Source organism: Pteropus alecto, unplaced genomic scaffold (genome assembly GCF_000325575.1).
Source record: "Pteropus alecto unplaced genomic scaffold, ASM32557v1 scaffold3, whole genome shotgun sequence".
Classification (NCBI taxonomy): Eukaryota; Metazoa; Chordata; class Mammalia; order Chiroptera; family Pteropodidae; genus Pteropus; species Pteropus alecto.
This window is the reverse complement of record NW_006442484.1, coordinates 70,205,103-70,223,440: the sequence shown is the minus strand read 5'-3', so window position 1 is coordinate 70,223,440 and position 18,338 is coordinate 70,205,103. Positions and strand designations below refer to the sequence as shown.

The 18,338-nt window shown below is 35.5% G+C and overlaps 1 protein-coding gene across 2 annotated transcripts in view; it reads right to left on the bottom strand.

Annotated features, from left to right (window-relative positions):
- Nucleotides 1-1,038: 1,038 nt before the first annotated feature.
- The window catches only part of UNC80 (unc-80 homolog, NALCN channel complex subunit), a 189,901-nt gene continuing 172,601 nt past the window's right edge, over nucleotides 1,039-18,338 (bottom strand). Inside the window, exons 59-64 of one of the 2 annotated variants that reach the window (XM_006921411.1) lie at nucleotides 16,524-16,662; nucleotides 14,039-14,095; nucleotides 7,424-7,505; nucleotides 6,546-6,657; nucleotides 5,724-5,923; nucleotides 1,039-4,943 (exon numbers count right to left, since the gene is read on the bottom strand). In XM_006921411.1, coding sequence (XP_006921473.1) covers nucleotides 4,677-4,943; nucleotides 5,724-5,923; nucleotides 6,546-6,657; nucleotides 7,424-7,505; nucleotides 14,039-14,095; nucleotides 16,524-16,662 — 857 coding nt within the window. In that variant the 3' untranslated portion in view covers nucleotides 1,039-4,676. The remainder of the gene's footprint in view (nucleotides 4,944-5,723; nucleotides 5,924-6,545; nucleotides 6,658-7,423; nucleotides 7,506-14,038; nucleotides 14,096-16,523; nucleotides 16,663-18,338) is intronic. The other variant, XM_006921412.1, reaches the window with a different exon arrangement.

Sequence of the window (18,338 nt, the reverse complement as noted above, 5' to 3'; positions counted from 1 at the left end):
CAAAAATCGTAGCCGGGAACTCAATTATAATAGTTGACTCAGCCTGAGTAAATAAGTAGAGGACAATGTGGGAAGCCTCCAGTTCCATCTGAGTTTCTACCTGGAATACAGAGCACCTGAAAAGCTCCTGTCAGCAATTGGCCACTAGGCTCTTGTTATAAAATTTGGGTCCTCTGTTGATCATGGGGTTCCATCTCAGCAGATAATTCCTTCTCAGGGTTCACATGAAATGAATCTTGTTCATGGGGTCCACAGTGGCCTGGCAAGTCACCTCTCCCTGCCTCATCTGTTAAAAGTGCGCAGCATTTAGGGTTGTGTGGATTAAATAAGCAAATCCAGGTAATGAGCTCAACACATTATTCCTGCAACTCAGAAATAAATGATGGTGATTATTACTACTCTCCTATGCTTCTGGCCCTCCTCTCTTCTCTTTTGTTTTTCCCTCTCTGGAATGCTCACTGACAAATTGTATATGTTTATTTACTGTTCAGACGTAATCCAGAAGAGGTGTAAGAGTGTCTATCTCTCTCCCAAATGTGTCTGGGGTCACTGAGTCAGGAAAATACATGAAATACAACCACATGAGGAAACAAATGGATTTAGCAAGAGTATACCTTAGAGAGTAAAGATTGGCAATTTGTACTCTATATAAAAGACAAAACTGGTAGTAACTTGTATCTTCTGATCGTTTTGGCCACATTGAAAGGACAATTAGGTCCTTAACGTTTTTCCTGGTAAATCTACCAGTCATTCCAGCAGGTAATAACCTGGGCAGAGAAATCAAGCTGGGGTATCTGTCTCTCAAAATGCCTGTTCTGCTTTATTTTTAAAGTTAAGTGTGGAAGCCCTGAGTAAAATGGAACTCAGTTGGGGCTGGAGGGAGGTACTGGAGGTGTCTAAGTGAAGGGTGAGCTCAGGCTAGACTAAGGGGAGTGAGAAGAGACATCAAAGCACATCCCAGGGATACAAAAAGAACACTTTCCTGAATGAGTTAACCTATTCCCTATGTTATGAAATGAGAAATGAAACTTAATCAGGCATCTTAAATATTTTTAATTTATTTTATTCCATGTGCATATTCAAACACAGAATTAATATCTTTCATAAATATCTTTCATAAACATTTCAGTATTTACTCATATGCATTTTTTCCATGCTCTTTGGTCATTCAGTATTCATAACTTCATAGTCATCTGAGGGAAGTTGGCTGTATTGATTAATCATTTGTTTTTACCTATAAAATGGCTAGTAAAGGATTTTCATCCTGCAGTCACAGTGACTCTTAAAAAATACTATGGAGGTACATTGATCTGTAATGCTAAATAATCCTAAAATAATATAAGTAAATTTGTCTTAAGCTTTTCCAAATACATTCTGCCCTCGTTTTTATTCTCCTGAGTGTCAAATCAAACTGTTTCTGAATTGCTGCAGTTGAGGCTCATTTAATTAAATGAGGAAGTGGGACTTTCTACTCACTGCCAAGGACAAGGCCACGGAATTGGAAGTGTGAGGTCACAGGGCAATGGCATGACTTGGTGTGATAGAAGCAAATTCTGGAGACTATTAAAATATCCTGTATAACCTCGAGGAAGGGGATTTGTGTTTTGGACTGTGATTCTATTAATGAGCCTTTCTTTCCTGTAGGTCCGTATACACAACCTATTCTCCTCTCAGATACTGTTAGAGATGGAAAGCAGAGTGGAGAATGTTCTTTGTTGACTAAAGGAACAGATACTAAAGAAGGTAGGAGATGTCACCCTGCCTTAGGTACTCTTAGAAGGCTGAAATAGCAAACCAGTTACTTCTAGCCCGACACCCAAACACCACAGACTTTTTGCCCCCAACACTGCCATGCCCAGTTATGCCTTTTGACGCTGCCTTGTCTCAGTGCACTCAACAATCCAGTTCCTTTTTTTGGAAAAATCAAATTATTTATCTAATAGAAATATAGAAAGCAGCAAATACTGAAAAATAAAAGTAAAATGTTTTGCTATAGAAAATGCTGTATCCAGGATTTGAACTGCTTTAATTAATCTGAGTAGTATAAATCTATACCCACTATCATGGATAATACACATTTATTACAATTTCTCTCAAAAGTTAATTTCAGAAGAATCAACCTCTTGGCTGAGTTCATTTTTTTTTTACATGGGGAGTAGGTGTCTTTTAATTTTCTTCTGAACAAGAAAAATACCATTAAGCATCATAGCTTAAGAAATGACTAGTATTATCAATACAATTAGCATTTGTAATAATTTAGTCATATACTCAATAATATTTTGAACATTACAAAAAATTATTAAATATCTTGAATTGTTTTGAATCTTCCTCTACTGTTTTTTTTAAAATAGTTATTCCTTCAAACTCCAGGCAACAGTATTCCTGAGAATACATATTGTGACAATCTTATGCACATACATATAGATACTTATCAATTACACATAAACATTCAACACATTACATTCAACACATTTAAGGGCACCTTAAATGGAACAGATGCATACATCTGCAAAATCTCAGTAGTCCCAGTATGAAAACATTCCCACTCTGTAAGGCCCTGCTTCTCAGAGGGGAGAATTTTTCACAAGGTACAATAATACTTAGCTTATTGGAAAAGTTTCCAAAGGACCTCCATAACACTAGAGTGAAGGAGTCAGGCTAAAAGGCAGACTCCTAATTATGTTGAAAACTTCCCAATATTTTTAAATATAAAGGTATTTAGGGTTCTTGTCAGATACTTAACAATCTTCTTTGACTCTTTTACTTTTTAAATATTTGATACAATTATACATAGAGAATTTAAATCAAGAATCAAGACACTGGAACAAAGCACACACATATAGAGAGACTCATATAGCCCAGACACTTGTAATTACCAAACGTAAGGCCTCTAACACTAATTTAGCAGCATAATTTTAAACAGGCAAAATACATCAGCTTAGAATCATAAAATCACTTATATATATATTTCTGCACTCGAGAATTAATTCAGCATTAAGCGTCAATGTTCTGAAAATATTGTAAAACATAAAAGAAGCTTCTATATTCTGAAGCTCTATTTTCTGAAGCTTTAGATTTAAAATGTTTAGTTTTGTCCATTGTCTTTAACTCATATATATCTGTTCATTCTCTCAGTAAATGGAACCAAAACCCCAAGTTATATTTGAAAGTATAAATCACAGTATAAACAATGCCTATTTAATAAGCAATTCTAACAGAAAAATAATTTTCCTTTGTGATTTGGGTGGGTTTAGTAGGTCTCCTCTATAGATACATATACTTTCTATAGTCATCATAGTCAAAGTTTAAGCGTACAGATGTATTTTAAATTCATTGCAATGTAATAAAAATCTGTATTTGACTTCAGCTGGAGGACTAGAAAACACACACACACACACACACACACACACACACACACACACACACACACTCAATCCCCCACCATACCAATTTAGGTATGTATATGAGTTTTTATACACTTAGAAGTTATGTAATAGTTTTCTAATGTAAACTGTCAAAATTTTGAAATTTAATTTTGAATTATATGATACTAAGCCCTACTATAACATCAATAACACAATACATATGGCCTCTCAAGCCTAAGTTTAATACTTTTCTTGAAGTAACTGAACTTCAAGTTAAAGTAAAATTCACAAGCTGACTGTGTCTAAAAAGAGATTGCTCACATTAAATTTTTTCCCTCATAAACTTAAAGTATCATAAGAATATTAACATTGAGAAGTTATTTTAGTGAACCTATTCTAACAACAATAACCTTAATATCTGAAAATATGCCCTCGAGGGCAGGCACAAGATACTGTCAGGAAAGTAATCACATTTTCCCTATATCTCCTATTCTTGGCATTTATGTAGGGCTAGAAGTAGGAATACCATCTCTTTCTAGCTATTATATTTACATTTAGTTTGTATCGTAGTATAGGCTGTTTAGGTTCATCTTAAATCAGAATTATATCTGATAATTTCTAGAATATTCTCTCTCTAATGTGATTGATTATGAATGGAATGATCTTATGGCATCAGCATTTTGATTTACAACATGCAATGAAAATGTTGGTTGAAAAATAAATATTGAAAAGTCCACAGCTCTAAAAATAGTATTTTTTCTCTTTTTCTAAATGGCTGTATTGTTGATCAAAACAAAAATGGCTGCAGGATTACTTAACATTTAGTTTCCCCAAACTAATATTTTCCTTATTATTTTTATGTAAATTCTTACTTGCACAGCCACCCAACTTAATATTTCAAAACTATAAAAATAAATGTTTGCATTAGATGTATAATGTGAGTAACCTCAAAAAATTGCATTTTCTTTTTAGAACATATTATTTGTTAATATTCCTAGGTAAGCAGCTCTGCAATAGTATACATTTTTAACTGCTCATGGCTTCTTGAATCATAAACAATGTGCAAATGGCTCTTTCCTTTTATTCCTCCCTGGTTTATATGGTCTTTACACAAACAAATCATCTTAGCCATTGATTTTAAAGAGATGTTTATAAAACAATATGCACACTGGCAGCAAAATCTGAGATTTGTGTTACCCATTGGATATAAAGTGCTGTGTTTTTGTCTTTTCCAAGCAAAAGTATTCAACTTTTAGCAAAGTGATCCCTCCCACATCTTGTCTACACCTGCAACTCTTACAAGATACAGAACTAAACATGAGACTCATCTAGGTCTACACCAGTCTCCCCCAGCTCAGTGGGAGTAAATGTGAACTGGCTGGACAGCAGGGGGTTCTCCATGCCATTTTCCTCACTTATGTGAAGGACAGTATCTCCATGCTGTAGGAGGATGGACGTCTCAAGGCCTGTGAATTCATCAGGGTCTGAGAGTTGAGTAGAGAGAGGGCTGTGTGCTGCAGCACCTTGTGCTTCTGGGTCCTCCTTCTTTTCTCCTTCTCCAGCAGGGAGGGTTTCACTCTATAATCAAAAGGACCCTGACGTCACAGAAAGGTAGGATGGGTGCCAGGGAAGAGTATCAAAAATGATGTCTAGCTGTAACTGGACAAGGAATTACAAGACTAGTGCCAGTTCCAAGCTTTGTTATATTTGAGATCTTATATAGGCCCTCCTAACTTTCTAAGCCTCAGTTTTCTCACCTGTAGCATGAGCATAATTTTTGCCCTACTTACCTTATAGACTGTGAGGATAAAATGAGATAATGGTGTTACAATGCTTTTTAACCATTAAAGACTATACAAATGTATGTATTAATATAGTCCCTTAGCTTTCTTTAAATACTACGTAAGAAGAAAGTGGGACCTATGGGAATTCATTTATAAAAATCAAAAGAAAAATATCAAAACAATGAGAAAAAAGAACAAAACAAGGTTTTTCCATTTCATAGGATATAGAAGGCTCTATATTTAAAGTCTTCCTCTAAATTGGTAACTTTTTTTAATTGAACTATCTTTAAACTATGTATTTTCTACTGGTTTTCAATAGTTACTTTAGCTGTGAAGTATTTTCTTTTAGGCTTTTCATAATGAAGAATACTAACACTTCTTTTATTTCTTCTTAAGTAAATGTATTCCTGCCTATACACTTTATATAGATTTTCACGATGATAGGACCAATGTCTGGCTAACAAAATGTTACAGTCCCAGACCTAAATTATATGGAATGAATTTGCATATCCAAGTGGTTCCTAGACCTAAGTATGGAGGGAGTAAGCCTTGCCTCTTTCTCTAGCACTCTCACCTGTTTGGGGGACAGGCTATGAAGATCAGCAACAACAATGGCCGGGGAAGATGTGAGGACTGGTTTGTCCATTCCTTCTGGTTTCCTAGATGGGGCTGGGCTGCAGCCTTGTGGCTGGACTGTAGCAGAAAGTGTGTCTGTTGGGGCACTTGCTGACTCTGGCTGAGCCTCAATGAAGGTCACAGAGCGTTTCTGATCCGCTGTAGGTCAGAAGTAAAGCAGTAAATAGAGGGGAAGCATGTTGTCAGTGCTTAATAATTAACCAGCGTCTCCTGGCTTTTCTTAGTAAAGACATTTATTAATTTATTAATAAATGAGAGCATATTTGACTATTATGTACATATTTTTATTTTACCTTCTTGTAAAGAGTAGAATTTGGGTAGAAAAATCATATTTATATAAATGGCCTAAAAATAAGATTTGCATAGAATTTTAGGTGACCTTGGTCATCACTCATAACAACCACCAACAGTACTTAAAAGTCCCTATGAGCCATCATTTCTTTGCCTTCAGTAAGACAGATAACAAACTCAGTTCCTGGCTTGGGTAAAGGAAGCACAATTTTCTACAGTAAAATCTCACAGCGTTCTTGTTTACCTTGAACTCTTCCAGTTCCCTAGGTTCATGGGGGTAAGGATGGGCGTTAGAAAAAGTGAGAAGAAAAAAGACACTAAAGTTTTCTGGGAAACTTCTTTACACATCTTAGTGCTTTCTCAAAGTGGGGCTTATCTGCATGAGCTCAGTTTCTGCAGGCCTTCCCAGCTGAGTTGCGTGGCATCATGTCAATGGTATGGGACACAGAAGGGACACAGGAGACCTCACCAGATGGCTTTGTTTTAGGTTGAATGCTCCTCCGAGTGGTCGACAGCCGAGCCCCATGGCGGTTTCTGGGTTCAGTCTGAGTCTTCTGACGTGATAGTAGAGGACGTCTTAGCTAAAGAGAATAAGCAGAATAAAGCTGGCGAGAAGGGTCTAACTGCCTGGGAGGAAACACTATACTCAGAAGATTCTGACAATGGTTTTTGCCTTTCTTTATGGGTTTCTGTGGACTCTCATGGTTGTTTCTTACATTTGTAGCTGATAAGAAATAAACTTCTTTCTGCATATTTAACTACAAGTATTTGATTCTGGCATCTTCTTTAACTGATTCTATCTCCTAATTATTACTTCTTAATATAGACAGAGAACATTAATTTACATAATTTAAGAGTCATGTGAGAATTTCAGTGAATTTTAGGATACAAAACTAAAATAAGATAGGCCTACTTATTTTACTATGTAATCAGCTTTGCTGAATATGAGCTAAAAACTGATTGTTCAAGCACTTACCATGTTTTAAGGTTGCTCTGTACTGCTTGTTTTCGGTGAGGAGAAGGCAACATATAATTTCCATATAAAATGGGCATTAAAAATTAAATAGAGTCAGAAGAGGGGGGGAGGGGGGAAGAGGTAGAGGGGAGGTAGACAGGGTAAAGGGGGTCAAATATGTGGTGACAGAAAGAAATCTAACTATGGGAGGTGAACACAGTGTAAAAATATGTATGCCTTACTGTTAAAGTATATAGCTGAAACTCACTGGATTTCGTTAACCAATGTCACCATAAAAACAAACAAACAAACAAACAAACATAAAAAAAATAAAATAAAATAGAGCTTCTATTTCATAGGATGACTTTCCAGCCCTTTCGGGGTCTGCTTACCTGCCTCAGGCCCCTCTTCCTCCCCAACGGCTGCTGAAGGAGGAGGTTCTGTTGGCCAGGTTCACTCTGTACACTTGCCACCCTGTCAAGTACCAACATGTTAGTGTATCTGGAGAGAGTACAGAACACTCTGTGGGCATTAGCTCAGATCACTTATATGAAACGGTCACTTCAAAGATACTGTTATCTTTGAAGGAAGATTGGGAAAGAATCCCTGAGATGGGAGTTTTTCAAAGGTTTGGGAGCGAGGTCAAGGCCTGGTATCCCCAAGCTGCCAAAATTGAGATTCTGTTTTCAATCACTGATGCTGTATCTATCGTTCAACAAAACATTCGTTTGATCACACCCCTGGTTTGGAAGCCACCAAAAGGTTTGAGATGTCATATTCTGATCTCAATTTTTTTTCCGAGGGGAGGGGAAAAGGTGGTGACGAACGAACACAAACAAGTCTTATCACACGGATGGGAACACCTTTTTCAAAATTCAGTTTAAATGAAAATAAGATGGACGAAGATCAAACACATCAGACACAGAATCCATTTGGGTGAAGGGGCACATTCAACGCATGTTTGCAGCCTTAAGTCTCTGTGACTACTGAGTAAATGAATAGTCATGAATAGTCACATAGGCAGACAAATGTTTTTTGAAAATGGTTTTAGATTTAAAAGGCTGGCAAAGTAATTAAGCTGTCAGTAGAACTTAGAAGATCAATCAATTAATATCAAGTAGCTGCACTCAAACACATTGTGCGATTTATAGAAGCAACAACCTGCTCCCCCCAAATTTTACTGTGTATGTGTGTATTTTATATGCAAAAATGACTACTGGCAGTGGTCACTATTTTAGTGTTGGCTGAAGCTGAAAATACTGTCATGGGCCCATGATCCCTTTTCATTCTGCATGCATGTATACTAGGTGTTTATAATGGGATTGTGAGTGAAAAAAAAGAGATGTATTTTGCCCCAGAGAACATTGTAATCCTGTGGATGATGCCAATGGGATTATTTGGGTAATGGGTGATTAATTTCTGCTTTGCCTTTGCAAAAGGAGAGTCATGTATAAATAGTTTTTAGAGAAAAATATTCCACAGAGGAATCCAGAGTCAGCAACTGTCCAGAAAAAAAGAGAGAAAGACTATATTCATTCATTTTCATTAAAAAAAAAAATGAGCTATCTAAATATCTGGCTGCAGTTGTACGGAGAGAAATTGGTTGCAAGATAGACAATCAGATGTTGTGTAAACAACTGGCTATCATCACATGGTTGACACAGGCACATCTGTCATTTTTTAAAAGTCTTATATTTCTACTAGAAGAAAGTCAATGATTCCCAAATGGAGTTTATCAAAGTTTTTATGAAATAAGGATTTTTTATATCATAATTATACCATTTGGGATACATAATACAAAATTCTATAAAAAATCCCCCAAACGGATGTTTTTAAAACTTTCTTGTTCTCCTAAATATCAAGTTCAAAAGATCTATGTACATTATTTCTATACATATATGACCTTGTACCATATATGACCTTTCTATGAAAACAGAAAATTACCCCAAAGGAACAAAGCAATAATTCTGATAAGCAATCCAGACTATATTGCTGGCATGTTTGAAATGACATCTCCTTATTAATTATACATTTTTAACATGTGTCTTAAATTAAAAAGAATATTCAATTACCATATGCACAAAAGTAGAAACAAGTTTCTCCCAAATACCAAGCAAAGCTTTTATTGGAATGGATTTTTCATTGACATCTAAATGTTACCTCAGTTCCCTTGGCTGTAAAGGGAGATGAATACTTACCACCTACCTCCCATTAAAACAGAGAAAAGAAGTTAGTTGATGTAAAATGGATTGACCATGAAAAATAATGTATATAGCATGCTTCCTTGTTTTATATTTGATATTTGTAATGAGTTTATTGCTTTTAGAACACTAAAAGGAAGTGGGTAATACAATGTTCTGAAAATAATTGAGCAGAGAAAATGAAATCGAGGCAGTCCACTTGTCTCCTTTTATTCAGTAAGCTGAGATTGTAAGAAAAAAAAAATCGTGCAAGAAAAGAAATGCATGTTACTCGGGGAGTGTTAAATGTCAAAATATAATGGTAATTTCATGATGATTTTTCCAAGGAAGGATCATAAGCATCAAAATTTTCTCTATGGATAGAGAGGCTTAGTTCTAAGAAATAAATCAGGTGTATAGCTTTAGTAATAGTTATTAGCTGTTCCATGTAAATGATATAGCATTTAATCAATGGAATGCACACATCAAAGATGAAATTATAGAACATGTCCTTAGAGATATCTCCCAGCTAAATTCTCTCTAAAAATGTGATGCTAACATGTTTATATTTGGAACATCAAAGTCTGGCTTAATTGTGTGTGGTCAGGACACAATAATAAACAGCCAGAGAAATTAATAATGGAAGTTATTTACACAGGATGCATTTCTTTTTCTCAGGCCTATAGCAAATTTGAGTGTCACATATAAAAAGTAGTTTTGATTTAGCTTCTCTCTAAATCACGTAATATTTTGATCATCTGTAAGATCTGTGATGTGTGACCAAAAATGTGCAATACTAAAACCAACTAGGAGAAGACCTTATAAGGAGTCAGCCCTAAGCACCTCAATAGGACACTGGTCTCCCGAAATCTTTAATCTTGGGAATGAGAAGTGACTAATTTCTATCAGTTTGACAAATAAAAGGGCAAAACAAGAAGGATAAAAATAAATAAAACTTTCTAAAGTGAAGCTAAAATCATCCTTTGTGTTTTTGAGTCACTGAAAATCATTACAGTGGCAAACCATAACATGATCTGGATTGTAGAAAAGTAAATGCACTTGGGGCTTGGCAGAACTGGTGTGACTCAACTGTCTACAAAAAACAAAAACATCTTACTCGAAATGGAAGCGAGTCATTTATAAGCTAGGGATGTTTAGATAATGTGAGGAACTCAGTTTTAGCACAAATTACCTCTTTTCCTTTGTTTCAACTTGATGGCCTGGATTGTAGCATATACATATGTATCTCCTAATAAAATGTATACCTAATGGTATTTGTTAAAATAAATAATAGGTGAACAAGGAGCCATTCAGTAATGCAATAAAAATTCATATCACTCATTTCAAATTATAAAAAAGTATATAGATTGAAATATATTTCACAAATAAAAAATTTAAGTAGGAGTACTGGGTGAGACTAGCACATAGAAAATAAATTAGTATTTCACTGCTTTTATATGCCTTTTAGTTTCCATTTTAATATGGTTAAAAAAATTTAGAGAAATTTAGAGATATCACGAGACACTCAGCATAGGGATGCATAAATCCAAAACCAAAGGAACCATAAAGCACCTGCAGAGAACAGGGAATTCAACAGTAGACAAAATCCTACTTTTCCCTTTCCCAGTAAAAGATTATCATTTAAAATTTATTTAGCTTCAACAACATCCAAGAAAACACATTTTAAATGCCACCGAATTTAGAGATAAGAAGCTGGAATCACATTTAAAAGGGGGAATAATCTGGATCCTAGATATCACATAAGAACTGATTTAGCAATGACTAAGTACATATTTGTGTATCACAACACACATTTTCTGAGCCATTAAATACATAAAAAGTTTTTGTTATAATATTTTTCTTTGTATTTTGAGAGTACTTGCCAAGTTTTTAAACTTTAAAAATGTGGATGATGATCATGAGATGGGTTCTCCTAAATAAGTTATTTTTATTTTGTCTCACCCAGACTATACATCCTGTTCAAATTTGAACCACATTCTTTTTATCCACTGTGATTAAAATTATCCTTATGGAATCAAATAGCATTGTAATCTCTCTCTCTCTTTTTTTTTTTTTTTTAATTAGAGTGGATTGTCAATTCCTGCCCTTCAAAATGTTCTGGCATGTCCAAACAAAATCTAATTCTCAAATATAAGCATCCAAGCTTGAGCAATTGAATAACCTTCTGGAAAACAAATATGGTCCATGGTGTGTGTATTTGGGGAGGGCATTGGGAAGAAACATCTCTAATGAGTTTCTATACCTCTTAGAGCAACACTCTTCACAGAAGATAATTCTTCCATGGAACATTGTATCAATTTATTAATTTCTAAAAAACAAAAGTTTTCTCTATGGCATAGTGTTTCTAACAGGTTGATATTTCTCATCATAAATCTTTAAAAGAAACCAGTTAGCACAGGTTAAAAAAAATCCTAGAAGAAATTTTCGAAAGGTCTATAAAATTATCTTTTTCTCTCTATTCATTAGGTTATTCTAGTTACCTGGTCTTTTCCTCATTCAGCCTCTAGACCAACTTGACCATTTTGCCTAAAGTAAGTGGTCTTTCAAAAGCAAATCCCTAGAAAGTTTACCAAAATATTGGGGCTGGAGGAAAGGAGCTGGATTTATCACTTTCCTTTAGGCATCCTTCCTGATATTTAAATTTGGCACCAGATTTTCCTTAGAACTACTTTAGGTATATTTTAGGTCCTGAGTGATCAGGTGTGTGCTAAATGTGATTTACATTAATGCCTTACTGCTTCTTTAGGATTTTAAGAGTCTGTAGCATAAAGACATTTCATGCCAATAATAAAAAAGCCCGAAAACCAACAATTACAAGTATAAATCCTATTTTTTAAACCCACCTCTTAGTAAATGCCAAAAGTTCCTCTCCTCCAAAGAGAACGTGGTGACATGATGGAGTTCAAGAGGTACGATTTGCAGTATAGCAAAGGTGGATGTGCTACTGGCTGATGGAATGCCTCTGCTTTAATAGATTTAGAATCTAAAGTGAATGCCTCATCTTCCAGTTTCTTAGTGACTATGGCTGAATCTGGATGACTGGGAAACACCCAGAACTAAAACACAATGGTCACAGGGACAGCAGATCAACAACAGTTGATCTAAAACAGTTATCAGAGTCCTGATGTGACTGACTAAATTCAGTTGTAGATAAAATCTATAGCTTTGGCTCTGAACCAGTCTCACAGCAGAACTTTGGGCTTATTCCCATTGACACTCAACCCAAGGCAGATTAGATTGGTTTAGAGAATTCCAAATCAGTCATTTGAACCCTGAGCCTGCCAGAGATGGCCAAATCCTTTGGAGAGTTTATAAAAATCCACCCAAACTCATACCTTCTCTCACCAACCCTAGGCTATTTACTCAGCAAGAGTAGAATTTGGGCTCATTAGAAAAGCCTTGGGACAAAGTTGGCCAAATGAAAGGCTGATTTAACACTTTCTCCTCTCAGGAGGCCACAGAAATTATCTTCTATCAAGGTTCTCTTGTCTCACATGCAATAGTAAGCATTTAACAAATGCGTTCTTTGAAAGCAGTGGTCACGGTCCTAGACTTGGTTCCAATCTCTTCAAAAGCTGTGAACAATGGAGAGAAACCAGCTTGAGAACTGTTTTGTTTTCCCCCATCCCTAAAACCCTTGATTATGGAATTAAGTCTGCACTCTGCGGCACTTCCACATTCACCACCAGTAAGAGACTGATCTGTTGGGGTAAGGGCTCGCAAACACAAATGAATGTCATGAATTATGGGTCCAGTAAAAAAAGAAAGAAAAAGATACACCTGATGACAGACGAAATTTCCCATTTTCAATTACAGAAGAAAATGCGAAATCTGAACAAGATGCAAAGAAAACAAAGGACAACCTATCACAGGAACGGCCTCTCAACATTTCCTCATCTTTGTGATAAAGCAATAAACACAGGTATATCGTACTCACTATGTAATGCAAACCTGAAAGGGAATGTTTTCTCTTGAGATGGAACAAAGGCACTCTTAGAATGAACACAAAGCATTACCCCTAATGAGGATTAGTTGAGAGGTGTGAATCAACAGCACAAGATTAGGAATGTTTGACGTGGTTAATCTGAGTGTTAAAGGTGCAGTCCCCCTTTTGGAAACTTTAAGCCAGTAGCCAGGACACTATATTGTTCACATTATAAGACTTCTCTTACTTACCAAGAAATGTTTGTGTCTGCTATTTCATGGCAAGTTTTGGAGTCATCTTTGTGCTGGGACAGATATCCTTCATATAAATGTTGTTTGAACAAGCTACTATAATAGCCTGCCACATAGCATGCATTAAAGAGAGGGAAATATATAACTTGTATTAACATTGCTACTCTTACTACAGCGTCATTGTCTTCTTACCTACCACCCATGGTATCAGCTAAAAGACCTGTCTCAAATTAATAAGGGGCTTCCAGATGATGGGGAGTCAAATTAACAGGCTTCCAAACAATAGTTCTTAAGGAATAACAGTGTGGGAGGGAATGATTAGATAGGATAAATTTAACATTTGGCACATCAAACGTTTCAGACACCCATAGGACAAGCCCCTAAAAGAACTCCACAGAATTTTTTTTTTTTTTTAGTAGGCCTTTTAGGCCATTTGTGATTGAGCTCTGAAGCTGAAAATGAAGGAGGCTACACCTTTGACTTCCAGGCTTGTGTGTTCATGAGCAACAAAGGGCAAGGCATGGAAATAGATATCTAGACGGGGCGAGAGGAGACAGAGAGACAGAGGAGACAGGGAACAGCTAGTTTCCCAGCACAGACACCAATAGACAGGTAGCATTGACACTGTACCTAGAGAGGCTGCCCTCAGCGGCCAGGCCCTGGGAGTCATCGAGGACATTAGGTTCACTGCAGGAGGGGTAGGGAGATGAAGTTTAGGGAAAGAAAATGCAAACAAATAAAAGAAAAGGAAAAAAGGCATGCAGTTTTCTGCTTCCGAGAACCAAAAATAAATAAATTTAACAGAACGAGGAAGGAAAAGGAGACAGTCAACCATTTCACCTTGTGCTGGGTTTGTCAAGACATAAGACTCAAGGCAATGGGGGAGGAGGGGCTTTGGATGAATACGACTCTCAGAGGAGTGATCTATTTATCGGTCAAGAGTTGGGAATTAAAACGAGCTCCAAATGGACACATGAGCTCTGAAACGCGTTGCAGAATGAAACTGTACAAGATGAAACTATCATTCCTTTGGCAAACATTTGGCTGGGTGGTTATTTTTAACCTGTCTTATGTACATGATGTTTCATTGACCAGGATCCTGCTCCTGTCTTGTGAGTTGTGACATTATCACCCAGAAACCACTTACCAGGAACTGCCATAACCAAACTCTTGGACTGATGTCATTAAGAAAAGCAAAGAAAGAACCCAACTTTTCCTGCTAATTTTGCAATGAAAATGCAAGTAAACAAATGGAAGGAAGATAACCCTGGAAAATCCACACAGAACTCACATTTACCTCCTTACTCCATCCTCTATTGACTGAATTGTAAATGCCAAAAGAAGAAACCTGTTAGGTTGGTGAGAGAATAATTAAATAGTTTATCGATTTATTTGGATGCAGCTGATTTGGGGATTTGTGAACAGAAACTGTGTCATACTTTAGCTCTCTTTCCTTCAGTGTCTAGCATTGAGCTAAGCACCCATGAAGCACTCAGTAAATACTTGTTAAACTAGATGGACTTAAACCACTTAAGAAACTGAGTGCCTGACCCCGAAGAATCATTTAACTAACTATACACTGTAAAAATAGCCTCTGTTCCCTAAAAGAGACTCCTTTTCTCTAATGCACATAGACATTACTTTTACTAGCCTTCTGAAGTATGACTTGAGCCCAAAGGGTTTAATTATATTATTTTTCTGAATTCCTAGTATATCTATACTAGAATGAATTTTCTCTCTGGAAATGAGTTAGCCCCTTAATGGATATGTACAAAGGGAATTGATGGCCTGGTTCCTTCAGGTAAATAATAACAATAACAACAACAACAAAACCCTAATCTAAATTCCTACAATTCCTTAATTTAAATGAAACTTTTGAATAAATTGCTAGATGGTTTTATTTTATTCTTGATGGAACCTTGCACATTGCTAACAATTAAAAATAGTTTCCTTGTATGACTTTATATCTTGTTTTGGGATATTTTATAGTTTGGTTCTGATTTTTTTCACACATTTTATTTATAAGACTTCCTTACCAAATTACCAAATCATGGGTAAAAAAATCTCTTACAATAATAATAATGCTTATATATTAGCAATTTTTGTAATAATTATATAGTATATAGAATATTGCTTTCTTTATAAGTATACAATTTATTTATTAATCATCTTTTAACATTTTCCTCTATTTTAAAAATGTTCTTCAAAGTTAAGCTTTATTTCACAAATTTTATTTCATCCGTATAGTTTATGAACTATTCGCTAAAAGATTTGGGTACAGGGTAATTATTTCTGCATATTAACAGATTTTATCTAAACATTAGAATGTGCCCTGATTTTTATTATTTTTCATGTATGAATTATACCACATTGAATGTATAGGTATTAAAAATAAACAACAAACTAGAAAAAAACAGATTAGGCTAATTCTTTGAAATAATTCAGTTCCTCAAGTAAAACTATCATTGGCTCTGAAATAGATAATGTTTTAACTCTTACATCAGATATATAATCTTAGGGAGCAGAGAACACTGAAAAAAATGTTTTAAAGAATTTAGTCATGGAATCACAGAACTATAGAGAATTTACCTTAACAATGGTTATAGCCACCTCTTCATTTCACAGAGGAGAAAACTATGGGCTTTTCTTAAATGACCTACCCAAAGTTACACATAGTGGCACAAGTCCTTTTCTGCTTGTTTAATAAGCATCACTACCTCCACATAAATACTGATGATATAACAAAAGTCTAAACGTCACCAAATAGATCAAGGTAGTCCTAAATACTTGCCAGGTATTCATTATTAGTTTAGCTAATGATACATCTGAAATACAAGAATGTCATTTGAAAGAAGACCATTTATCTATTTGTGGAAAATTTTTAAGGAGAAATAATGATTGGATCAGAAATTGAAATCCCTTTTCCTGACCTGGCTTGGAAAACTCTCTGCAAATTGTTACCTGCACAACCCTAGTTGAAAAGTCCTTTGTTGAATAGTCTATTTTAAAACACTGATTGTTTGCTTCTCTTCAGCCATTTTAGAATAGTGAGTGAATTTTCATAATGTCTACCTTTCCCCTAAATGGAGAGTATAAGATATCCATGGCTCTTTACCTTTGGCTGGGTAACAGGCCCACCTCAGCCTGAGGTGCAGACATACTAGAGACGTGGCTGGAGAACCTCCTCCTTCCAATGGCACTCAGGAGGTAAGCTTCTTGTTCACTTACCACACTGGGCATGCTTACAGAGTCATCTGAAAGGGGCAAAAGAATGGAGTGTTACCACACTATAACACTGATCGGAAAACCCAAACCAAATTTGTAGCTGGGTTCCATGCTTGGCTTGAATACAACATTAGGGCAATCTCTAAAGCAAAATTACCATTTGTCCTTTTGCACAGATAGAAAACTAAGACCTTCGGGGTCTTAAGAAACATCTTCTCTATTTGTATGAAAACTGAGATTTTACAGCTTAGCCTCTACAGTTACTGAACATTGTCACCTTGAGAATGTAAATAGAACTGCAAATTAAAGTGACTGCTTATTTCACTTGCAAAAAACCTTCATGTATGTATCTCTATCTTGAAAAAAAAAAGACTTTGGGTGTCTTAATTTTAATCTGTATAAAGGAATGAATAATAATTCTTCATGTCTACTTATTGCCCACTCTTGAACAGCCTTCATGAAATACGTGTAAACTTCCTGTTCACTTTTACAATTAGATTATTTGCGAAAGTCAAGGGGCACCTGCGAATTAAAGATTTCAGAAAAGCTGGACTATAATTTCATATCAAGTATATGTCTTTGATATTCAAATAGTACGTTCAGTACATTTAACAGTTTTTAGACTGCTGAGGGAAAGACTATGTCAGATTTCTTTTGGAAAAATATTAAAAACCTATAATGTCCAGAAGTAAATGCTTATTTTAGCTTAACTTTAAAATTTTAAGCATGTGGTGGTGTATTCTCCATAGATACAGAAATTAACGTACTCAGATCCAAATGAGAGTTAACTTGAGGACAGTATTTGTGACTAGGTGACCTCATTCTAAGTGAACTATACAGTAAATACAGTAATCAAAATGTTTTTGATTAACATAGGGTTTTAGTAAACTTTTGCTACTATTTAAGGTTCTCTGACATCATTTATTTAAAATACCCAAGTGATCATATTTGCAATGAAACTTTATTTCAAACCAAAAAGGTAACTATGAAAAGTGCTGGAAATTTTAATTTGCTATATAATGACTGACTTGAAGTTGATTCTTGTTATAGAATGGTATATCTTTTTTCATGTATGTTCACAGAGAAGCAAAAAAGCAAATGTGCCTTAAAAATCATGAAAAACATGGTAGGGTAGATTAAACTTTTTTCCCAGATTCCATTGATTCCCTCCACTCCTTTATTCAAATTCATAAATCACTTAACACTTACTCCCTCAACATGTTTGGTGATTAATCATGTGCTGCCTTCCATTCACCCTTTGTGAAGTGTTCTGTGTAGAAAATGTCTGTCATCTCTTTCATAAGACTTCTAAGATCTTAGAGGGCAAAGAACATATCTTTCTCATATTTTCTTATTCTATGACTTGTTCCTGTTAGGTCTTTATCCAGGTTTGATGATTCAATGGGAAAATAGTTTAAGTCAAAGCAGTCGACCATCTTGCTTCATATACCATCTCATATAAATTAATACACACCCACATCACAAACATTTGTTAGCAACCCTGTTTTCACTGATATGGTTGTGATATCTGAAAGCATAAATTTTAGCAAAAAAATTGTATAATCGTCAGTGTATGAGTGTTGGCACTTGGTCAAAGAAATCTCTGTTTATGTCTTCTCTACATTTTTGTCTAGCTCCTTCCTCCTGGCTAGGCCATCTACTTATTCACAAGGTTACCTCAAAAATCTATTTAGCTCTACTAAAG